We start from the raw sequence: 25658 nt of genomic DNA, 5'->3' as shown, positions 1-25658 counted from the left end.
CTTCCCCGCAAAACAGAAATTTTGGGTCCATTCAAATATGTGAAAAAAGATCTCTCTCAAACGCAAGGGCTATAAACACTCAGAAGAATGAAACTAGTGTGCTCATTCTGAAGGTGCTGTCACGTTCTTTTGAGTAGACACTAATAAAGCATCATCACCCAGCTCTTGTTTTGGCATCATGACTTATTTTATCTTATTTTATTTTATTTATTTATTTATTTATTTATTTATTTTTTTTTTTTAAAGATTTTTTATTTATTTATTTGACAGAGAGAGATCACAAGCAGGCAGAGAGGCAGGCAGAGAGACAGGAGGAAGCAGGCTCCCTGCTGAGCAGAGAGCCCGATGCGGGACTCGATCCCAGGACTCCGAGATCATGACCTGAGCTGAAGGCAGCGGCTTAACCCACTGAGCCACCCAGGCGCCTTATTTATTTATTTTTTAAACATTTTATTCATTTATTTGACACAGAGAGATCACAAATAGGCAGAGAGGCAGGCAGAGAGAGGAGGAAGCAGGCTCTCCACGGAGCAGAGAGCCCGATGCGGGGCTCGATCCCAGGACTCTGGGATCATGACCTGAGCCAAAGGCAGAGGCTTTAACCCACTGAGCCACCCAGGTGCCCATCATGACTTATTTTAAAAGAGTCGAAAATGAGACCTATCCTTCAGAGAAAAGTCACCCCTAATTTTGGCAAGGCCTTCATGTATCCCTTTTTGGCAGAGGCTGATTATTGTCCTCCAGAGAGTCCTTTATTTCCTCCATGTATTGTTGTCGGACCTGAATTTTTAGCTGGGCACACGGCTGCCCAGAGAAAGCTGACATTCCCCCGGTTTCCCTGGCAATTAGAGGTGGCCACACGACTGAGAGCTGATCAACACGAAGGAAGGGAAGTGACGTGGGCAATCTCTGGGGTCTGCTTGATCCTTCTCCTTTCCCTCTTCCCACTAAAGCAAGGAAGTCCTGGTGGGTGGGCTCCGCCATATCAGGCCACACAAAGGAAGGACTCACCTACAGGAAGGCAGAGCAACAAGAGGGAAGGTGCCTGGGTCCCTGGCGTGGTGTTGCCCTAACAGCCCCAGACTGATCACGCCTGGACTGTTGCATGTGGGAGAATTTCCAACTCCTGTCTAATCCAAAGCACAGGCATTTTATAGGTGTGTTATAGCTAAGGACTCTATATCCTAATGAAGCCATTGATTCCACAAGTGGGTTTTTAAATGAAAACCAATTCAGGGAAGAACACAGGAAGCACCAAGTACCTACCAGCTATTGGTTTGGGTGCTGGAGAGTCAAAGAGAAAAGTACAGACACCATCTGCCAAGGAATCTAGAAAGAACAAGGGGTCTCCTAGATACTAGTTCATAAATACACACACCAGTTACTGTGGTAGAAGGGCAAAGCTCGGATGGGACAATTCCGACACTCCCAGTGACACTGGTCCCATAAGATGCTCTACGATGGGTGCACAAATGTTTTCTGCAAAAGGCCAACTAGCAAATATTTTAGGCTTCGTGGGCCATAAGGTCTCTTATGGCCATAAGGCCATACGGTCTCTTCGTGGGCCATAAGGCAGCTCAACTCTGCCACATGTGAAAGCAAAGTATGAAAGCAGCCATAGACTGTAATAAGCAAATGGGTATTTTGCTTATTACATTGAAATTTCATTCATAAAAACAGGAGGCAGGGGCGCCTGGGCGGCTCAGTGGGTTAAGCCTCTGCCTTCAGCTCAGGTCATGATCCCAGGGTCCTGGGATCGAGCCCCGAGTCGGGCTCTCTGCTCAGCAGGGAGCCTGCTTCCTTTCCTCTCTCTGCCTGCTGCTCTGCCTACTTGTGATCTCTGTCAAACAAATAAATAAAGTCTTTAAAAACAAAAAACAAAAAACAGGAGGCAGATAGCTCTAGCTCGCCAACCCTTGCTGTCTGGTCAAGTGTTTAACTAGGATAACTTTTCTTTGGGACTTACAAGAAACCCAGGATGTTAAAAGCCCTATGAGTTTTTTAAAACCCTATTTGATTTTTATGTAGGCCAGTATTCCCCAAATTTATTGGGCTACTTGCCACTTTCAAAAAAATCATGCTTGTTAACATCCCAGAACTGGCCTTCTAAATATGCTGTTGCAAACACTGGCTAAGTAACTCTTACTGTTAATAAATTAATTTAGGGCACACATAAAATGAAAAGGCAATACAATGACACTAATATGCTCACCACCCAACCCAGCGGAAAAAAACAAAGCACCATTAAGTACCAAACACCCCTCCTGATTCGATCATGTCATCTATCTTCCTGAGATCACCGTCTCTCCTCTCTTTGACGTTTATCATTCTTATGCATGTTTCATACATTTACTACTTTTACTCAATTCCTGATAATACACAAACCGTTTTGCATGCCGGTAAACATTATGTAAATGTTAGCACACTATACAAAATCCTGACTCGATTTGCCTTTTTTTTTTCTCTTTTTGTACACAGTATTACATTTCTGGGGTTTTGGCTGTGTAAGAACATGTAGATCTGGTTCATTTATTTTCCCTGCTGTCTGGTATTCTATTGAATGAACCTTTATTCATTCCTTGTCTTGCAGACAGCTTGTTTCTTTTCTTTTTTATTTTGCTATTATAAATACAGAATGAACATCTTTGTATACGCCTCCTTATTTCCATATGGAAGAGTTTCTCTTGGGTACAGATCGAAGAGTGGAATAATGCGTTTTCAAGTTTACTTGAAAGTGGATTCGGGGGTTAGGGGTGTGCACCTGGGTGGCTCAGTGGGTTAAAGCCTCTGTCTTCAGCTCAGATCATGATCCCAGGGTCCTGGGATCTAGCCCTGCATTGGGCTCTGCTTAGCGGGGAGCCTGCTTCCCCCACCCCGCCCCCGCCTCTGCCTGCCTCTCTGACTACTTGTGATCTGTCAAATAATAAATAAAATCTTAAAAAAAAATAAAGTGGATTCGGAGGGCTGCATGGTGGTACAGAGGCGGTCTCACCGTTCTACATCTTTGCTCAAATCGGGGGTCATCACACTGTAGCTTTTTTGCTTGGTCAGATGGGTGGGAAAGGCATACCTGGGTGTGGTTTGGAAAGCATTTCAGGGCGACTCGTGAGGTTGAGTCCTTCCTGTATGTTTCTCGGCCAGCTGGCAGAATATTTCCACGCTAAGTCTTCACAAGGATCTTTGACAATGGTCGGCGCTGAGTCTGTTGGGTTGGTGCGAGACGTGGCCGTGCACCCAAATTTCTAAGAGGAACAAAGGCCGGAAGCTGAGCCTTTCAAGACGAATCTGGGGTCCTCGTTCAAAGTGACTTTCACATTTCCCCATATTGATTCTCTGACTGGAGATAGCCCTTTGGCAGAGACAGACTTGGTTCGAATCCAAGACGCAACACATTCTACATGTGATGGTGGGACATCCTAACCTCCCAGAGACCTGGTGTTCTTGGTGAGCCAAGGAAAACAGAGCCGTCTCATAGAGCTGAGTAGAGCAGTGTGTGAGAGGCAGCCAGGATGGTGTCTGGCCCAGGCAGGTTCTCCATTGTTAGTTCCCTCTATCATCTGCTAAGATCCAGGAGTGGCCACGAGTTGACGCTCCACGTATTTCTTTCCATTTTTGTGTGCCTCGGTTTCCCCCACAGGTAAAGGTCTCATTCCCATCTGCCTATCTAACGTCAGGCCACAAGATGGAATAATCTTCAGGGCTAGAAAGGAGATCTTTGGAGATCATCGAGTCTGGGGGTTCTCAACATTTTGTAGAGCAACTTAATGAGCTGGTGAAAGAGAAGTTCATTCTGGAAAAATGGCGCGCACACACAGCACTCTGTGAAGACTACAGACATGCGGAAGGAGGGAACCTGCTCCTTCCTTGTTACCTGGAGCCCCTTTGTTGTCATGGCTTTGTACTAAGTACTTTGTACCAAGCACAAACCTCTGTAAAAAATACTGGTTGCCTGACTGATTGCAAAGGAAAGATGCTGTTCCTGTATAAATATTATTTTATTTTTTTAATTCATTTTTTTAAAAAGATTTTATTTATTTGACAGACAGAGATCTTAAGTAGTTGGAGAGGCAGGCAGAAAGAGAGAGGAGGAAGCAGACTTCCCGCTGAGCAGAGAGCCCGATGCAGGGCTCGATCCCAGGACCCTGAGACCATGACCTGAGCCGAAGGCAGAGGCTTAATCCACTGAACCACCCAGGTGCCCCTATAAATAATATTTTAAACTAGAGTTTGAGCGATTTGCTGGCAGGAAAGTAAATAAGCACCCTGGGTAGAAATTTAACAAACTCAAGGGGAGACCCCCCCACAAAAGAAACCCAAAAAAAGAAAAAAGGAAAGTCCCTGTTCCCTGCAAGCTAAATCCCAAATGGCAGACACAGACCGTCACACTGCCAGCTTGGTCAGAAGCTCCAGTTTGGAAGCAAGCCCCGAATGCCACTGAAGACGTAGTTCTCCGTGTTGCTGCGAGCATCCAATGTGTTTCTGTTTTGCTTTCAGCATTCTGAAAGCTCAGAACAAATTCCAAGTGTTAGCAAACTGTCTGTCGCCTGCAATATGGTTTCCGCCCACGCCGAGGCGTAGAGAGTGCTGCTGCAGACAGTGTGGTTCTTTCCAGGATGTGGGGGCCGCAGCCTGGGGTTCTGGTGGTCCCTCTCCGCCTGGGTTCCCTTGGCGCCCGCTGCCTCACTTTCTTCAGGCTCTTCTCCGACCTAGGGCCTTTCTACCTTCGTGTCATGGCGATTCCTCTGCATCAGTCCCTCCCCTGGGGCACTCTCACCTGCCCCCGAAACATCGGTGGGCACTCATCTGCCAGCGTCCCCCACCAAAGGCCTCCATAGTTGAGACCTCTCTTCGAGACACCTGACTCTCCCATGTCTACCTACGTCTCCATGATAAAGCCTCTTTGCATCCGCTTTAATCCAGGAAAAGTCTTAGTCTGTTGACTTTTAGTCCCAACAACATACCTAGTAACTCAACTCCCCTCCCTCCCTTCCTTCTACAAATACCTACTAGACCCAGCTATGCGCCAGGCTCTGTGGTAGGTCTAGGTCCCAGAATTCAGGTGTATCTGATTTCTGCCCCAGCTCTAACAAGATAAATAAGCCAGCTGTCTCAGTCCATGCTGCATGACCATTTCTTCTGGAATATTCTATGCCCCTAACCTCTTCCCTAACTTCTTCCTCACCTGAGACAAGGTCCTTGCAATTAGGAGCCATATGGACCTTTGTCCACACACACCCTCCTTTCTGTCTGCTACCTCTTCCCTCTAGTGACCCCACTCATGGGTCAATGCCGTGGTGATGGGCGTGTGACTGCTTTGAGGACATGGGGTACTGGGGTAGTCTAGCCAGTGATGGCCTTCAAAACTCTTGCCTGTCACTGGGGTGGGAGAGGGGCCCCCAGCTAGCTGGCCAGGTTGCTTCTCTTGCTGCCTGCTGGGGTGGCTGCCTCAGCAGTGGGGGCGGGGGAGGGTGGAAACTCGCCCGGCCTCAGTCTGGGCTAAAAACCATGTCTCCGGTGGGATCCTACCACATCTCGTCCAGATACTCATCTCCTCCCTCTCTCTCGGAGGAAGTTGAGGCTATTGTTTTGGCAACAAGGAGAAGCAGACCTTCTTGGACCTGAGTGGCGGAATAAGTATAATCACTTGTCACTTTAATGTGCATTTACTATGACACAGGTGTGCTACATGGTTTATAGGCCACGTTGTCCTAATAAATATATATTTAGTTTTTTAAAAGATTTTATTTACTTATTTTGGAGAGAGAGAGGGAGGAAGAGAGAGCATAAGTGGGTGAGGGGCAGAGGGGAGAGGGAGAGGAATAGGCAGACTCTGGACTAAGCATGGAACCAGACTCAGGGCTCGATCTCACGACCCTGAGATCATAACCTGAGCGGAAATCAAGAGTTGGATGCTTAACCAACTGAGCCACTCAGGCGCTGCCCCATAAATGGATATTATTTTATCTGATCCTTCCCACAACCTTATGAGGTAGGCAATTCCCTGTTTCGCAGATACAGAAACTGAGGCCCAGAGAGGTGAGCAACTTGTCTAAGGTCACACAGACAGTAAGTGGTCAAGCCAGGACTGGAACTCAGGCAGTCAGCCTGCAGGGCCTACACTGCTAAGCACTGTGCTCTGCTTCCTCCCTATTAGAAGCTCGGGGAGTGCACCTGACCCCTGGGCAGGCTGGTTTGGGGAAAAAGCCACACACAGACTCTCACATTTCAGTGGACAGCCAGCTCTCCCTGGCTTCGGCATTTTCACAACTGAACCCACTCTTACCCCACATTGTCCTTGCCCCGTATTTGTTAAAAGTATCCCTAGCTACACCCTCTCCCAAGACAGAAACCCCAGAGTGACTTTATGCTGTAAAAATTGGGAATTGGTACTTCATGCTACAAAATCCAACATTCAAGTGAGTTTCCCTCCCATCTCTGTTCCCCCCATGGGATGGGTTGAATTAAGTTCCCCATTGATATGCTGACATCCTAGGTCCCCACCCCCTTACCTGTGAATGCCACTTTGGAAACCGGGTCTTTCTGGATGTAATCAAGTTAAGAGGTGGGTTGCAATCCAATAGGACTGGTGTCCCCATAAGCAGATGAAAATGTGGTTGGAGACACAGAGAGAAGAAAGGCCACGTGAGGAGGAGGCAGAGATTGGGGTGATGCTATCACAGGCCAAGGTATAGCAAGGGCTTCTAGAAGCCGGAAGAGGCAAGGAAGGATCCTCCCCCAGAGGATCTGGAAGGAGCACAGCCCTGTCGACACCTTGATTTTGGACTTCTGGCCTCCAGAACTGTGAGACCATCACATGTACTGTTCTAAGCCATTCTGTCCATGGCAGCCACAGGAAACCCATACACCCTATTTTCCAATCCCCTCCTCAGGTACCGACACCACCCTGGGTAGCGGTTTCATATCTCCCCATCCAGAGACAGCCTAAATCAGATGGCAAATATACGTGCATTTGTCATACGAAGATGACACCTTATACACCGTCCTGCGTGGTCTTTTTCACTTGGTGACACGGCCATTAAAAAAATATTCTGGTAAAGTATATGCAACACAAATTTACCATTTCAAACATTTTAAAGGTGTTGTTCCGTAGCATTGAGTATGTTTCCACTGTCGTGCCATGGTCACGGTCGCTTCTCCCAGGAGCTTTTTCATATTCCCAAACCAAAACTCTGTCCCCAGGAAACACTGACTCCCCAGCACTCCCCCTTCCCCTGCTGCCAGGGTCACGCCTAACACCCTTAATTCCCTCACCCTGGAGGGGTCACTGAGTCCTGCCCCTTCCACCTTCGCTGTGTGTCTGCCCCCAACCCGCTCAGTCCAGCTATAGCTTCTCTCCCCTGGGTTCCTGCAACAGCTTCTGGACCCCTGGCCCACCCCCACCTGCCTCAGCCCATCGTCCACACGGCCACCAGCCCCTCTTTCTCCAATACAAATCTGGAGGCACCTGGGTGGTTCAGTGGGTTAAGCATCTGACTCGTGATCTCAGCTCAGGTCATGATCTTAGGGTCCTGAGATGGAGCCCCGCCTTGGGTTACACACTCAGCATGGTGTCTGTTTGAGATTCTCTCTCTCTCCCTCTACCCCTCCCCCAAGGCATTCTCTCTTGCTCTCTCTCTAAAATAAATAAATCTTAAAAATAAAATAAAATACAAATCTGATGTCCTCTCCCAGCTTTAGAGTCTGCAATGGTTCCCACCTCCCACACACAGAGTCAGAATTCGGTGTGGAAGTCACCCACACGTAGAGCTCAGCCCCATATCCCATGCCTGGTCCAGGGCCTGGCCCTCAGGAGGCGGCCCAGACCCGGGATGCTCCCATGGTCTGAATTCCTCATTTCCTCCAACACACACTCCCACCTGGAGGCGTTCCGAGGTTCCCTCTGTGTGGACTGACTTCCCTTCCTCTCCTCTTTTCAGTGTCTCGGCCTCAGCACTCTGTTCACCCTGCAACACGCACATCAAAGGCTGCCTCCTGCCTATCTAGCGCTCCTGGAGCCCAGTCTTGCCTGCCCAATGTTAGAAGAGTGACCACATTTTTCGGTAATTACTTGGAGGCCCCATCTGTGCTGCCCCCTTCCCCCCCGGGTGGACACCGTAGGTGCTGCATATGTACCTGCTGAGCCCAGGACAGCCCGGCCGGCCGGCAGCAGCTCCTGGAGCAGGCTTTGAGGCCTGTCCCTGACATCATTAGGGGAGGACATCGGAGCCCCACAGCGATTCTCCTGGGATCACGAGAGAGCGCTTTTCTGAATTCCAGGAGGCACTAGTGCACGGGCCTCAGTGTGGGGGTGGCAGGGGCTCTGCCGGGGTCACCCTGGGGCCTGCAGCATGGACTTTATGCCCACTGGTGGTGAGGAGGGGGCTGGCGTCCTGGGGCTATGCTCCGGCCAACCCAGACCAAGAGGCCTCAGCGAGCTGCAGGAATTTTCCGGAGCTGGGCAAGGACAAGGGCATTCCAAGGAAGAGAGAGTGGCTCCTGACTCTGTGAGAGGCAGGGAGCCTTCCAGGGCCGATGGAGCCATGCCAGGGCCCAGGAGCTCCACCTCCACAGGTGACCTTCCGAGGGAGAGAACGGGGAGGCCCTAGGTCTGGATTCGGGGGTTGATGTGGAGGTGACCAAAGGGAATGCTGGCCTGAATGTGACTCCGGATCCCTTCCCCCCTTCCTCCAGTATCCCGTGTCTGTGATACCAGTGTACCTTGTCACACTGTCTTTCCCCTCCGGAGCCCAAGATGCTCTCCAAGCACCTCTTCAATTCCTATCTGCCCCACACCAGTTCACTTTCTTTGTAGCACTCAGACTCCGTGAAATCATCTTGCCCATTTGTACTATTATTTATTGTCCATGTCTCCCTAGTGGTGCCTCAGTCCTGGGGTCTCTGTCCTCTCTGAGCCCAGAACAAGGCCTGGCTCCATACAGATGCAGGGAGGACGATGGAGAGCATCTCTCCTTCTGACACCAACAGTCAGAACTCTCCTCATCCGGCTGATCCTCTTATAGGAACGAGGGCCAATATCTCCTAGAGCATGAGGTCTGTCTCCTTGGTGACTCAGTGACCACCAGATGCTGTGGCCCTGATGTGGTGTCCCTACGCCCCCATGGGGCCTGACCGACCAGCAACACCCCACATGTGTTTGGTAAACGAACCCAAACTTCCAGCTGTCTTTACAGGGCTTGGTGGGAGGCACCAGAATGTTAGAACAGGTACTCTTGGGGCACAACCTTCACCTTCGAACCCACTTTGACCCAAAGTAGACAAATGACTGTTAACCTCTAAAGGTGGTCCGGAGACCCAAAAAGGGTTAAAAGTAGGTCAAGCTCTGGTGCGATTCGTTAAATTCATACTCAACTCCCTTTTGGGGGTCCCCAGCCCATGAAGCAGCTGTCACCACATCTTTACAGGAAATGAATCTCATCCCATGAGGCGGGTGAAGTGACTTGTCCAAGGTCACCTGTTACAAAGCAGCAGACCCAGGTGAGAGCATCTAGAGTGGGGTCTGGCACCTAGTAGGTGCTCAATAAACACAACAAAAGGGTGAAGAAAAGAACAAAATGACCCTGGTATCCCATTCTGATACCCTCTGCACCATACCACTCCCAAACTTACCCATTCTGGGACAGCTCAGAATCTGGTGCTCCTTGCAAAAAGAGTAACTATTTCCCGGAGCAAGCTCAAGGTTCAGACAACCCCCAAATCCTGTTGCTAGGTGCTGTTTATCAGCTAAGTTAGGATTTGAGAACATGCCTTATCACCATTATTTTAATACAGTTCCACTCTGGAGCAGAAAAATTGCCTCTTAGAAATATGGGAAAATAAACAGCATTCAGTCTTCGTATTTCTAAAATGTTTCAAGACCAATCATTAATAAGAAAATGTAGAAACGCTGCCAGGATGTATTATTTGTTCTTTTCCTTTATCATGTCTGGACCCCCTCTCCCACCTCCCTAAGGAGAGGGAAAAGAAAAGAAAGAAAAGGCTGAATGTCCCAGGTTTAGACTATCTGATACTTTAATTAAGGAAGAACAAATGGGTCACCATGTCAGCTTCCACACTGCGGTGGCATCAAAGGGTGTTCCTTTTGAACAAACCCCATCACAGTGGTGAGGCTTTATCATTAGCTGAGTAAAGACAAAAGTGCTTTGGCTGCATTTGGCCAAGGTCACTCTGAAAATCAATGACTGCACTAGGAGCAGACCTGAGAATCCTTGACTCTGGTGGCTCTGTCCCAGCTGGTATCCAGGCTGCCTCCCGCCAGGACACCTCGGCCAGCTGGTAGGTAATTATATGTGCTAATCGTCACGACACTCTAGCCGCCAACACCAAGATCCCAAGTTCCTGAATTGGTTAGAGCATCCAAGAACCTGTCCCTTTCTTTTTTTTTTTTTTTTTAAAGATTTTATTTATTTATTTGACAGAGAGAGATCACAAGTAGATGGAGAGGCAGGCAGAGAGAGAGAGAGAGGGAAGCAGGCTCCCTGCTGAGCAGAGAGCCCGATGCGGGCCTCGATCCCAGGACCCTGAGATCATGACCTGAGCCGAAGGCAGCGGCTTAACCCACTGAGCCACCCAGGCGCCCGAACCTGTCCCTTTCTAAGGCTGTTTACTGAGAGAGGCGAGCTCCCTCCTCTGCGCTTGGGGCTCAGAACAGAGGAGCCTACCTGGAAACTGGGAAGAATGATGTCTGGGAGGGGAGAAGGGAGGGCGACAAGGAGACCATGTTGTTATCTCCACTCCCCAAGTCCTCTATTCTAGAACGCACCTGCCTCACAGTAGCTGTGTGACCTCAGACCGTTTCCACAGCCTCAGTGAGCCGCAGCCTTCCCATCTGTAAAATGGGATAACCAAGCCTGCCTTGTACAATTGTTGGAGATGGCATGCCATGAAGACTGAGTACCAGGCACAGAGTAGGAGTCCAATACCTATCTTTTGGATATCTGAATGATATCTTTCTGCAGACTGGAGACAGCAATTCCTCCTTCAGGTCACATGAAATGAGGTGGGAAAACAGATGTATAGATGGGTCTGCATGTTACCTAGACTGAAAAATACTTTTTTTTTTTTAAACAGGTACCTCCTTCATGTACTTAATTTAGTCTAGTTAATGGAATTTCTGAGTCTTACGCTTACTATTAAGGAAAGCTAATGAAATACTGTATTTTCTTTTTCTCTTCAAAAAGGATTTCCAAACTTGAACACTTAGCTGGGCCAGTCAATGATTATGTCTTCTACACACCAATCATGGTTCTGGAGACAAAAGAGTCAAGAATTGAGAGCTAAAGGACTAAAAATAGCCTGGGGACTGAATGGAACTGCCTTCCTTTGTCTCCCAGCTCTGCACCTGCGCATTCTGGCCTGCCCAGGGCATCTCACTCACATCCTGTGCGCCAGTAAGAGCTCCGTGCTGGACTTGGGGCATGGAAATGACACTGGCTCTTGGAAGCTCATGCTTCGTGTACAGAATTGCAAGAAGGAAAAGAATCATCTCGAAGAGGGTTGCTAGAATCCTCGAAGAAGGCTGAGTCTAGGTCTAGTGTTGGGGAACCAGAAAAATTGGTTGTATCTCTGGGTGTCTGGGTCTGATATCTGGCTCCTAACTTTGTCACTTAGTAACTATGTCATACTGGGAGAGTTACCTTGTCTTGCTGGGCCTTGATTTCTTCCTCTGTAAATTGGAACGGCACTACTTTCCTGGATAACAACAGCATCTCTTTTGAGGTTCACGTGAGAAAATCTTAAAAGCTTTTAAGAATGATAAAGCAATATGGGGAACCTGTATGGCTCAGTTGATTAAGTGTCCGCCTTCACTTCAAGGCATGATCCTTGGGTCCAGGGATCGAGCCCTGCATCAGGCTCCCTGCTCAATGGGGAGTCTGCTTCTCCGGTTCCCTTTGCACCACCCTCCACCATTTGTTCTCTCTCTCTCTCTCTCAATTAAATAAATGCAATTAAAAAAAAAAAGAATTATAAAGTAATGCATAGCTAAAAGTCTCCATTGTTATTTCAAGGATAGTAGAGGCATGGGAGCAATGTTAGTTAATACTCACCATGTCGTGAGCACTTTCTTCCTTTCAGGCCTTGTCTATGCAGGTGTCTCATGGTCTTGGGCCCACTTTGTGCCTGCACCAACAACCTCTGAGGGCAGCTGCTTTCATAATGGCGATGTTACGGGTTGGGAAACAAGAGGTCCAGAGAGGGTAACTAGCTTGCCCAAGGACACACAGCTAATTAACTGTGGTGGTGTTGATTTGGATCTAGACGATGGGACTCTGGAGCCCAGTCTCCTAACCTTTAAGCTATGGAAAGAAAATGTAGAAACGCTGTACCCAATAGCGTGATTTGACACTCCTGAGAGCATGGCAAACAGGGAAACCTCAGCAGTCACAGTTAAGGAGACATCTTAGTTTCCAGCCACCCAGCAGACTCAGGACTGTTGCAAAGAGAAGAGCTGGAGCCTCGAGGTCAGCTCAGATTCAAGCTGGGCTCAGATTCAAGATGTAAATCTCCTGTTGTAATCGATCACTGGCACATAGTAGGTGCTCAGTAAATGCTCCTTAGCTTCTCCCCAAGACATGCTGTTATTACAGATGGCAAGGCATGAGGGACGGCAGTGCAGGTAGAACCTGCCTATACTGCCTGGACAGAAACCCAAGGAGAGTACAACTCAGTGGATAGGACTGTGGGCCATCCGGGTCCATAGCCTGGCTTCATCACTTACTAGTTCTATGATCTTGGGTGTGTTATTTAACTTATCTGTGCCTCAGTTTCCTTACCAAGTGGGCACAATAAAGTATCCACTTCCATAAGATTTGGGAAATATTAGTTATTATTCATCTGTGTAAAGCACTTCAAGTAGCCTAACATATGGCAAGCATTTGATAAACACCAGCAATGACTTAGATCAGCCCCTGTGTGTTCCCTGGCTGAAGGGCACCTCTGGGCCTTCAGGGGGCTCTGTTTTATGCTGCAAACCCTCCATTTCCTTGCGGACCCCAATCAAATCCTGGAAGGGTGGAAATCTCTGCCGTCTGGTTACATGATTGCACCAGATGAAGGGATTTGAAAATGGTGATTACGTGTGAGTCTGAAGTCTTCCACAGTGTGTGTTCAGTGTGTAAAGTCTCTAAACTCTTTGAGGGTCTGTGTTCCAGGTTTGCCTCTATGGCATCTGGGGTTCAAGGTGTGAGGTCTCTAAACTCATCCAGGGTGTGGGTTTCCAAGTTTGAGTCTGAAATATCTCGAGCATGTTTAGTGTGTGAGGCCTCTTAAATCTTTGAAGACATTTGTCCTAAGGTGTCTTAAAAATTTATTTTTACTTATCGAGCCATAATTGATGTATGGGATTATATTAGTTTTAGATGTACCCAATAGCGTGATTTGACACTTGCATACATTGTGAAATGGTCACCACCAGAAGTCTTGTTACCATCTGTCACCTTACAAGTTAATAAGCATTACTGAATATATTCCCCATCCTCATGACTTACTTATTTTATTTTTTTTAAAGATTTAATTAATTTGAGAGAGAGAGAGAGAGAGAATGAGAGCGAGAGAGCATGAGAGGTCAGTGGGAGAGGCAGACTCCCTGCTGAGCAGGGAGCCCGATATGGGACTTGATCCCAGGACCCCAGGACCATGACCAGAGCCAAAGGCAGTCGCCCAACCAACTGAGCCACCCAGGTGCCCACGACTTACTTGTTTTATAACTAGAAGTCTGTACTTCCTAATCCCCTTCGCCCATTTTGCCCACTCCCCCATGCCCCACACCGTTGGCAACCACCAATGTGTTCTTTGTATCCATGATTCCAAGTTTTGTTGTTGTTGCTTTGATTTTTTAAGATACCATATATAAGTGAAATCATGTGGTATTTGTCTTTCTCTGTCTGACTTATTTCATTTAGCATAATTCCCTCAAGGTCTATCTGTGTTGTAAAAGGCAAGATTTCATTGGTTTTGCTGACTAAGTAGTATTTCACTGTGTGTGTGTATATATATATATACACACACATATAAAATATATACACCACATCTTTATTCATTCATCCATCAATAGACACAGGGTGTGTCCATATCGTAGTCATTGTAAACAATGTGCAATAAACACAGGGGTACAAGTATCTTTTCTAATTAGTGTGTTTGTTTTCTTCAGATGGAACTGCTGTTCCATCTATGGTAGTTCTATTTTTAATTTTTTGAGGAATTTCCACAGGGGCTGCACCAGTTTGCATTCCCACCAACAGTGCAAAAGCATTCCCCCTTTCCACATTCTCACTAACACTTGTTTTCTTGTCATTTTGCTAACAGTCGTTCTGACAGGTATGAGGCGATCTCTGTGTTTTTGACTTGCATTTTCTTGATGACGAGTGATGCTGAACATCTCTTCATGTGCTTGTTGGCCATTGGCGTGTCTTCTTTGGGGAAATGTCTATTCAGATCCTCTGCCCATTTTATAATCAGATTGTTTAGTTTTTAGTTATTGAGTTCTGTGAGTTCTGTACATATTTTAGACTCATATCTTGAAATACAGATCACCAAAAAAGTTCAGAAACCCCACTTGTCAGCACAAATCCCCAATAACAGATAGACATGAAACAGTTAACAACTTGGAGATCTCAAACTCTGCGACAAGGGCCCTCTAACTGCTCAGACAACTCACACGTTGGACACAGATGCCCAAACTTCTCTAGCTCTCATATTCCAGAGATGCCCACACAGTTTGTAAATGCAGACTTACAATTGGCTCAAGGGATTCACTCCACTGAACACAGATACCCAAGTTCAGAATGTGATACTCTGAATACAGACTCCCCAAATACTTCTAGAACCTCACAATCTGAAGACAGACACAGAAACAGAGGGGAGGCTTGTGGACAGACCTATTTTGGGTACATACCCAAAACTCTCTTGAATACCATACACCAAGAATACAAACCCCCAAACAGCCAGAGACCTCCCATCCTGGGAAACAGCTAGCCAGTTCAGGGCCCTCAAGAACAAAGACTCTGACCAGCCAATAGACTTCACACGCTGATTCAGAGCCTATCAACAGCTCAGAGGGCTACTCTGAGTTCAGAGAGAACCACCAATCTAGGTAGGAGGCACAACCCGCAAGGAACCTAGGGTCTTCCAACCCTGCACAGGCGACATGAAAGAGCTGGGAGACTTCAAACCTGGGACACAGACCCTCAAGTTGCCAGACAGCTCCACGTGTGAGCACAGACCTGCCAACAGACTTGTGACACAGACTTCTCAGCAATGCAGAGACCTCATACCCAGGGATACACACCCCCAAACAGGTCAGAAGTATCACAGCCAGGGACAGGGGCACTCAAGGAACTCAGAGACCTCACAAACTGTTGAGAAACTCCAGATGCTGAGGAATGCCAATCAAACCCACAGGAGCTATGGCCTCACACCTGTTAGAGTAACTTTCCACAAAAAGCTAAGAAATAACAAGGGTTGGTGAGGATGTGGAGAAAAGGGAACGCTTGCATACTCCTGGTGGAAGTGTATATTGGCACAGCCACCATTCCACCATAGAACACAGTATGAAAGTTCCTCAAACAAAAACAAAAACAAAAACAAAAACAAAAACAAAAAAAAACAAACAACTACCCTATGATCCAGTAATCCCACTTCTGGGTTTATCTCCAAAGGAAGTGAAAATAAGACTTCAAATCCTGCAGCCTCCATGTTCGACTGTAGCATGAGTCCCCATAGTCAAGATATGGAAACAACCTGAGTGTCTGTTCATGGAGGAATGGATAAAGGAGACGTGAAAAAAAACTGTATGTGCATAATGGAATATTATTCAGCCACAAGAAAGAAGGAAACTCTACTGTTTGCAACATCGTGGATGGCCCCTGAGGGCGTTATGCTAAGTGAAATAAGGCAGACAGAGAGAGAGACAAACACCAGGTACTCTCACTTCTATGTGGAATCTACATCAAGCTCAGAGAAACGGAGAGTAGAATGGTGGTTGCCAGAAGTAGGGGGGGTGGGGACAAGGGGAGATGTTGGTCCAAGGGTACACGCTTCCTATTATAAGATGAATTTAAGTTCTGGGGATCTCATGTGCAGCATGGTGATCATAGCTAAAAATACGGTATCCTATACACCTGAAAGTTGCTAAGAGAGTGGGTCTTAAATGTTCTGCCCACAAAAAAGAAATGGTCACTGTGTGACAACAGGAGGGAGGTGTGAGCTAATGTTTTGATGGTCATCATTATTTAAATGTATGGTCGTGCAATATTTAAATGTATCAAATCAACATCTTGTACACCTAAAATGTCCAAAGTGTCATACGTCAATTACATCCTAACAAAGCTGGGACATAAAGAAAGGAAATGATGACCATGACCCCCGAAAGACAGCAGAGTCAGGACAGCATACCCACAGGCACACATAGCCCCCAGCTTCCTGCTTGTCGTATTTAGACCGGTTTTGACTCAGCCAAGGGAGCAATTGCATTTCTTTTGCTTTGGGTGAAAACGAGACCCAGTGCTTGGGTCCCCTCAGGGACCCAAGAAGAATTCCTAGCCTGGGGGAGGGGAGACATGGGTACAGACCTAGGAAAGAGAGCCACCCCATGAAGGCGACAAAGCAGAGACCTGCTCTTAGCCAGCCAGCAACTGTTCCCTGCAAGGTGTTGTCAGAAACTACAGCAGGACCGGCATATCCTCCTTGCGGAGAGAGGGGAGGAGGAGGGAGGGAGGCAGGGAAGGGAGCAGAATGAGAGTAGAAAGGAGGTGCACAGAAAGAAGCACTCGGTTATCTGGTCGATCGGAGAACCCGCACATTCCCACGCAGCCTTGCTCCTGTCTCAGCCTTGCTCCTGTCTTTCCCCGTCCCTGCAAGTGCGGGGACCCGCTGCCTGTCAAGCCCGGGTCTGTCACTACTATCAGCCGGGCCGCACGGTTCGGGAGCGCCAAGCGCGGGGCGGGGCTCCGGCTGGCGGGCGGGGGGAGGGGTGCCCAGAGCCCCGAGCCCTGCCTGCGCTCGGCCGGCTGGCTCCCCGGGGAGGGCGCCCCTTGATCGCTGCGCCCCGGCCCTACCTGAGCTGGCGCGGCTCGCAGTCCACACCGGGCAGCAGCAGCCGGGCCGCCTGGCGGACGTCGTCGCTGTCCATGGAGAAACTGCGGCGGTGGCCGGCGTGCGCCACGGCCACCCGGATCCACTCCATCAGCGGCGGCAGCACGAGGAAGGGCCTGCGCGGGAGAACCCGAGAGAGTTAGGGCGGCCGGGTGGCGGGGGCTGCCGGCTCAGCCCCACCCCCTCCTCGCGGGTCCCACCCCCGTCCCGCGCCCCCAACACCCTCTTCCCCAACCCTCTCACCCCTCCCCCCCCACCCCACCCCCTCCGCGACCCTGCCTCTGATTTCCCGAGTGGTGGGAAAGCCGTCGGAGACATCCTGATCGCACTGGTGACCCCACTGGTGACCCCACTGGTGACCCCGGGGCAGGCTCTCCAGAGTCTTTGGGCCTCGGTTTCCTCATCTGCAAAGCTGGGATACCATGTGACGATCCTGGGAGGGTTATCTCCCTCAGAGATCATGTGAACACACAGGAGATGGCTCACTTAAAGCACCAAGCACTGGGGCCGGCCTTAGTGAAAACCCCAACAAACGCCTGCGGTGATGAGTCCTTGGGGCTCCCCATTCTGGGCCCAACCCTAAGGTGTCCTCCAACTCTCCCTTCTGGTCTCCCCACGCTCCCTTTGTGGAGCTCTTCCAGCCCCTGCTCTGCCTGAGCACTGGGCTGCCAACAGGCTAATTTTTAGCATCTGGGAAAGCTGCACAGGGCCAAGTGGACAGGCAGTCCTCCCGGAGATCCAGGCCCCAGGGATGCCCAGTCAAGGCCCGCAAAACTGCTTTAGTTGGGGAGGGGAGGTGGGGGGGGTGCGAGCCACGACCCTGAAGCTCTGGGAGCCTCAGGTTCTCCACTGGCTAATGAGACCACAGCATGGGAAAGCTTGTTTGCAAGAATTAACTGAGACAATGCCCAAGGCTCAACTATACACTTTGCACTCTCATACATTTGTGCCAACTTCCTGTTTCTTCCAGTGATCATTATCTACTCTGTCCTTCCATTAGGATTAATGGGTTGGTGGGGAAGCTTCTGAAGGAATTCCGATTTAATTCATCTAGGATGGGGCTGGATATCGGTAGTTTTTAAAACCTCCCGCGTATGAATTTAGTGTTTATCAGAATTAGGAGGGCTTGTTAACAAACAGATTGCGGGGCCCCAGCCCCAGATGGTCTGAGTCTATGGGAAAGGTGGACAAGAATCTGCATTTCTCATGAGTTCCTGGACAGTGCTGATGCTGCTGGTCTGGGGCTGCTCTCAGAACTTCTGTCCTAAAGCCCTGTATGGGTAGAGGGCCTGGGCCTTCCGTGTGTGTGTGTGTGTGTGTGTGTGTGTGTGTGTTTGAAATGCTGACCCCTGACCTTGTCCCCAGAGATGCTGATTGTGTCAGGTCCGTGAATATAATTTTACGAAGGGGCCCCTAGGATACTGATGTAAGTAGACCAAGGAACACATGTTGAGAAATGCACTGCGTAGACCAAAAACACTTCCAAGATTTAGCAGAGCTGCCAGGGTGAGGCAAGTGGGGTACCTCTGGTGCAAAACTGAAGGAGGCCAGGTCACGCAAATGTGTCCTAGGTACCTCTCCTGCTTCACCTTGACCCCAGTGCCACCATTCCATCCGGCATGGCTGCTGTGTGGTGGACCGAGGGTGGTAAAGGGAGGGTTGACCAGGCAGCAGCAACCCCCCCACAGTATGCAGCCGTCACAAGCTCCCCACCAAGTTTTTAGCGGTGAGTTCTGGTCTGCCTAGGATGTGAGCTGTTTCTCCAATGTTAATATTCAATAGCTAAATAAACCTTCTACATTCATCTCAATTAATCTCACTCATGACCTCCTCTAAATGCTTGGGACCAACACACAAGCTACTTATGATTATGCCTATTTTCTAGATCAGGAGAATGAAGTTTATTGAGGTTAAGTGGCATGTCTGGATCACAAGGTTAGCAAGCACAAGACCTGGGAGTCGGATCCAAGATGTTTGAGTACATAGGTCGCGTGCCTTAACCCCATGTGATCCCAACATTCCCTTGTCTAACTTCCCAGCAGGCACTCTGTTACCAGCATGCACCTGTTACCCCAGCAGAGCCTGCTGATCTGGTCACAGACCTTTGCAGGCACCCCATTTTCATTCCTGGCCACGCAGCTCAGTCCCCCGTCTGTAAGGCCTACAGCCCTTTAAAAATCCACATCCCACTTAACCTTCAAACCACAGTGCAAATCCTACCTTACCCTAAACATTTCTCCTGGTGAGGACCCCACCCATGGCGGACCCTACCCCACTGGCTTTACCCGCTGGCCTTGCCGATGCCCCAGTAGAATGGAAAGTCCATCGGAGCAGGGACCCGGATCTGCTAGGTTCACTGATCCGCCCCAGCCCCAGGACAGGCCTGGCAGGCTGGAAGCACTTAATAAATATTTGTTCACAAGACTCAGTTTTACCAATTTCCTACTAGGTGAAATGGATGCAATTGAGTTTTCTGGCCCCTCGGACCTGTAGGGCAGCCTCCCAGGGAATTTCTGGCCAAGTCAGCCTGCTGCTTAGGCTGTCGTCCTCATTCTCTCATTCTCTCCATCACCTAAACTGAATCAGGCACTCAATAAACACACACTGACTTGAAATTGAATTGGATTCTACTGTCTCAGGTGAGCAAGACTTATTTTTGTCACCATGTCTCCATCACCTAGAAACCAGCCCCGAGCACTCAGAGAACTCTTCTCTGGGAGAACTCTCCTCGTCAGAGGCGGCTCCTGCCACCCTGTCCTGCCTTTCCTTTGCCCAGTGCCCCTGAAGCACAGCCCCCAGCTCCCAGTCCCTGGGGGGCTGTGTCTCTCCCACGCAACGCCCTTCAGCTGCTGCCTCTTCCTGAGGTGCTGAGGCCCAGGGCGTGCTGCCAGCTGAGGGAGACTGAAGAGGAGAGGACGAGGCCCTGCTGCCTTCAGGTCCACAGCCGAACCAAGACAGCTGGTGAGCACCAGAAAAAGAAACCTCGAGCCCCAGGATTCCAAGCCTCCTCTGGAAATTTCTGTGTACCTGTTCTCCTTTCAACGCCGCCTTCTCTTCATCACCCTGACTTCAATAGTTTATAAGCTCATGAATTCTTTGCCAGCAACTCATTTAAAAATCTTATCTCGTCTACTCAGAGGAGAGGAGAAAGTGTTATTGGCGATGTTTCTTTGGGAGGCGTTGGAGATGGGAAAGAATTCTAGGGCCTTGAGCTAACGAGAGTGGGGAGAAAGCAGAAGGAGAAAGACGGCCTTTTCCTTAGGTATTTTTAAAGGGAACAATATTCTACTGGCTACTGACTTTGTTCTGAAGTTGTCCTCAGTGACTAACACCTAGAGGACGCTTGGGAAGCCCATGGCTTCGTGAAGTGGTTCTGAGACTGCGCTCAAGACCAGAACCCTGGGTGTGTGTGTGTGTGTGTGTGTGTGTGTGTGTGTGTGTGAAAATTCCCAAGGCCTCAGGTTACCCCCAGAGTTTTGGTTCAACAAGTCCGGGGTGGGGCCTGGGCATGTGCATTTGAAATAAAGTTCTCTGTGAATCCCAGAGCAAGCTGTGGTTGAGAAGCCCAACTGGATGGCCTGAGGTGAACAGAGAGGGGGACACGGTCCACTCTCTCAGGGCAGTGGCCGTCGAAATCTCTACTGTGGTGTTCAAACGGGAGGTCTCTGGGGCTCCAGAAGGGAACCAGGGATTTCAGAAGGGAAGGGACCAGGGGTTCCAGAAAGGAAGAGCAAAGTCTAGGTGGGCGTCTTGCAGAGTCAAGAGAGCAAGTCAGCTCAGGAAGCTCGATGGGCCCAGATTCCACTGGGAGATGGAGAACATACATGAGTGGGGTCTCTCTGAAACAGTGAAGGGAAAGCTGGTGAGGGATGGTGACCACTCAGAATTGAAAGGGAGTTTGGTTGGGGAGGGGCTGGGTAATAAGGAGGATGCTATGGTATGTTTAGGACTCTGCGGAACTGGATTCTAGTCTTGAACCTGCCAAGAGCTCACAGTAGGACTCTGGTCGTGGATCAGATGGTCTGTTTCAGGGGTCAGCAAACCTATTCTGTAAAGGGCAGGATAGTAAATATTATAGGTTTCATGGGCCGTCTAGTCTCTCACTCAACTACTGACCTCTGCCGTGATAGTGGGAAAGCAGTCCCAGAGAATACGTACAGGAAAGAACCTTGCCGTGTTCCAAGAAAACTTTATTCACAAAATCACAGCGGGTCATAGGTGGTCGACCCTGGGTCTTTTTGGTTCCTTCTTCCTCTAAAACTCTTTGAGGGTATAGACAGGTGGCTTCCTGGGGGCTTAGGAAGAAGCCCTGAGATGGGAAGATACAAATAAAGGTCCTAGGGATGGGGACAGAAAGCTTTGGAGAGATTAGAAAACAGGACCTTCCCACAAAGAGGTCATGTTTGCATCTGGGGAATACTGAGCCACAGGCATGCCCAGAGGTAGTACCTCAAGAATTAAAGCCAAACCTGGTCATGGGTGTGTAACTGATGAAATGTCATCTGTTAACATCACTCATTCATCTCACAATCCGTTAGGGAGCACCCATGTTGTAGGCACACTTCCAGGAGCGGGAGACTGAGAATAGGACTTGTCAAATCCTTGTTCTCACAGAACTAACAGTCAAACAGGGACAGAGATAAGGAACACATAAATCAACAAGTAATAAAGCAATTACACATACCATGGTCAGAGTCAGGGTGCTGGGATAGAGAATAAGTGGGGTTGAGGTAGGGTGGTGGAATGGCCTCTCTAAGAAGGTAACAAAACTTCAAAGATGTGAAGGAACGGGCCACATGTGAATGTTTGTATAGAGAGACGCATGCTCCAGGTAGCAGTAACAGACTGTGCAAAGGTCCTGAGGCAGAAAAATCCTTTGCGGCTCACCAAGGGCTTTCATGGGCATCATCTCCTATTTTGGCCCTCCAGGGCAGCTGGGGTGGCCAGGACACCAGCATGGAAGGGTCACTGTGGCAGGCTGAATAACAGCTCCCAAAGACATCAAGTCGTATTCCCTGCAACCTGTGAATGCTGATGGCAAAAGAGACTCTGCCCCTGTAATTCAGTTAAGATCTTGGGAAGGGAAGATTAACCTGGATTATCCAGGGCCCTAAATGCAGTCACAAGGGGAGGTGTAGGGAGAGAGTAGGAGACATGAGGACAGAAGGAAGTAGCTGGAAGAATGCAGGAAAGGGGCTGTGAGCTGAGAGAGGCAGGTGCTTCCAGAAGATACAAAAAACAAAGGGATTCTCCCCTGGAGCCTCCGGAAGGAACCAGCCCTGCTGACACCTTCCCTTTAGGCCAGTGAAACTGATTTCATACTTCTGGACTCCTGCACTGTAAGATGATACTTTCGTATTGTTTTAAGTCTTCACGTTGGTGGCAACTTTTTTTTTTTTTTTTTTTTTACCAGCAGCCATAGGAAATGAACACAGAAGGTTATCACCAGGATTGACTGGGATGGTGTACGTGGCCTGGTCACCGGCCCCCGTTCCACAGGTGGCAGCTGTGCTCGTCAGCACCACCGGCTTGGTTTTCACCATCACTCAAGTGTTCTCTCCACCGGTGGAGGAAAAGCCTGGCTACGCAGAACGCCATTCCTGCCTTCACTCTTTAAACCAAAGCAAACCCCTGCAGTTGCTATGCCTTTCCTTTATAAATTGTCTGGCCTTGACTTCACATCTCTGTTATTTGTTAACGCAGACTGGAGAGGAATGTAGATGTTCGGCTGTGGGTTAGGATGCTCATAATTCTAGAGATACAGAGAGTGAAGGGAAAGCAGCAACATTGATAGCAGACAGTATCCAAGGCTGGTTTCCATAGCAATAGTCAACTGTAATCGCACTGTATTTGCGGGCACCAGAGCTAAGCAGATGCAGAGGTCAGAGGTGGCTTGCTTTCTACAGTGATGACCCTCCTGTCCAGAGGAGAGTCACGCTGCCCTCGAGCGTGGTTCCTGCAGAAGGGCCTGGGGTCAGAGAAGCCAAGGGGCGTGCGTGAGGTCAGTGCTTCTAGAACATGAATGTGCACAGGAATTGCCTGGGACCTTGTTACAATGTGGGTTTTGATTCAGTGGACCCGGGGCAGGGCCCGAGATTTTACATTTGTATGAACAAGCTTCCAGGCTGTATCTGGACCACAGTTTTCAGTAATCAGACCCTAGAGCGGTATTAGGATTCAAGCCAGAAACCAGGGAGGGTGAGTTCTCTTATGTGTAAAGAGGGGAAAGCGAGTCCAGGAGTGAGACAGTGGCAAGAGGGCGTAGAGGCCCAGGACACAACGGAAGCGAAGGAGGAGCTCATTTGGATCCGGAGCTCACGAGGCTCTTATGAACCTAGGTCGTGAGACTGTGCCAAGCCACAAGGGAGGCTGGGACAGCAGGTGTCTGGTGATTGCAGCTTTGATCCTGGGAGTCAGGTTCTGCCCCCCGGCCAGGCTTCTCCTTCAGTCTCCCTGCAATCTTAGGAAAACAGACACTTTCTGCCCCAGGGGAGTGTGTTCTGACCCAAGCACCCACTCCATTGTCAAAAAAGGTATTTGGTGTTCGTGATGGTGTTTACCATCATCCTGGAATGTAAATACACCTTCTAATGGCTGATTTTATCTGTCCACTTGGCTAGACCACAGTACCCAGACGGGTGGTCAAACGCTAGTCTGGAGGTTGCTGGGAAGGTATGTTTCAAGAGATTAGCGTTTAGATCAGGGGACTCTGAGTAAAGCAGATTATCCTTCATCAGGACAGTGGATCTCATCCGATCAGACCGAGGCCTTAGGAGCTGAAAAGACCAAAGGGTTCCGCCCCCCTTGGCCTTCAGACCTGTGTTGGGAAATCAGCCTGGTAGCCCCCTGTTTCTGTGTGGACTGGGCCCCCTCATCATTATGCACCATTGCCGGGGTGGGGAGGAGGCCTGGGGGCTAGGTCCCTCTGAAGACCACTTCCAGCATCCTGAGGGTGCCTAAACACTGCGTGGGGACAGTGAAACAGAGGCCTCACGGGTAGGCTCAAAGCTTTTAGGGCAGAACAAGACATTTTGTACCAATAGGACGAATCCTTTGAGTGTGAAAGGCAGCCCCACGAATAGGCGATTCTATAAACTCCCCCAAATGGGAAAAGGGCCAAGGGGTGCTGGGTGGGAAGGGGACTTCTGCTAATAGTGCCAGCATGCCCTATTAGCATGCTCCCTATAGGCGGAACAGATACGATATACCATACCGAGGAACAACAGTCTCCTCCCTCCACCTTCGCCCTGACTTCACCTCCCCTCCCATCCTGGGGAAGAAGGTTCCTCCTCCACCTGTCCCCCTCTACTCTCCTGGGGACAAGGCTCCAGCACGGACCTGCCTGCCCCTTATCTCAGCCCCGGCTCCTCTGCCCGTGGCCACCCCCATCCAAGCACCCCACATGCTCCCGTCTCCCAGTCTGAACAGGATAGGAGCCGCAATGATGGAGAGCGAGAAGTCACAGCTCTCCAGGGGCTGAAAAATCTCCCCCTGGGGAACTGGTTAAAAGGCACATTCCTGTGTTCCCCCCAGCTTCCTGGGTGTATGGGTCTCCTGGGGCTGGTGTCACAAGGTACTACATATTTGGTGGCTTAGACAACAGAAGTGTGTTCTCGCACAGTGCTGGAGGCCAGAAGTCCAAGATCAAGGCAGCAGCAGGACAGTACTCCCTCCAGAGGAACTAGGACAGAGCTCATTGCTTGTCTCTTCCAGCTTTTGGGGGCTGCCAACATTCCTTGGCTAGGGCTGGGGCTCCCTCTTCCCCTCTCTGCCTGTCTTTATATCTCCTGTTCCTCGCCTGTGTCAAATCTCTCTCTCTCTCCTCTAAAGATGGGACTTAGGACCCGTAACTAAAATCACATCTGCAAAGACCCTTTTTCTTTGTAAACTGTAGGCTGCAGAGATCAGGACCTAGTATCCTCTGGGGGCCATTACTGAGACAGTTACCCTGGGTAGATCTGCATCTTGTTCATTCCCTGCAGGGTTTCTGATGCCCAGCACAGCGGAGCCCCTCACGGCTAGAGAATGCCAGCTCCGAGCTGCAGGGTGCTTGGCAGCCCTGAAGTCCTTCCTTGCACACCACTCAGGGATCCAAAGACCAGTCTGTCCCTCTCCTCTCTGGGCTGCTGGCTGCACCCCAGCCGGGCCTGGCTTAGGGGCGCAGAGCCTCTGCAGTGGGAACCTGATCTCAAGTGGGTGGAATGATGATGGGGCCTGGGATATAAATGGCCCTGGGAGGGAAGCCAGGGCTTCAGAAGTGGGGAAGCCACAAGGCTCTGTTTGAGGCTGCCACAGAACCTCCCTTAGCAGGCTGGGCACCGAAGATCCACATTTGGGAGGCGGCGAGGGCTGCACAGCCTCACATCCCTGGGAGCAAGGGCTCCAGGAGCCTAAAAGGGTGGGGCCTGGGCTGGTGCAGGCTGAGAGGCAAAGGCCAGCGTTGGGTCTGCAGGGGTCACCTGGGCTTGCCCCGGCTTCCAAAAGGATTATCATAAAAGTCTGCAAAAGGCAGCATACAGCCTTACAAAGGAAACCCGCTGCTGGTGTGG

The 25658-nt window shown here is 49.6% G+C and overlaps 1 protein-coding gene across 3 annotated transcripts in view; it reads right to left on the bottom strand.

The window, feature by feature from the left end:
* The window catches only part of ABTB3 (ankyrin repeat and BTB domain containing 3), a 295530-nt gene that overhangs the window by 60718 nt on the left and 209154 nt on the right, over positions 1–25658 (bottom strand). For all 3 annotated transcript variants that reach the window (XM_047742569.1, XM_047742571.1, XM_047742570.1), the window contains exon 4: positions 17073–17225. In XM_047742569.1, the coding sequence (XP_047598525.1) occupies positions 17073–17225 (153 nt within the window). The remainder of the gene's footprint in view (positions 1–17072; positions 17226–25658) is intronic.

Source organism: Lutra lutra, chromosome 8 (genome assembly GCF_902655055.1).
Source record: "Lutra lutra chromosome 8, mLutLut1.2, whole genome shotgun sequence".
NCBI classification, from domain to species: domain Eukaryota; kingdom Metazoa; phylum Chordata; class Mammalia; order Carnivora; family Mustelidae; genus Lutra; species Lutra lutra.
This window is presented reverse-complemented; position numbering and strand designations above follow the sequence as displayed.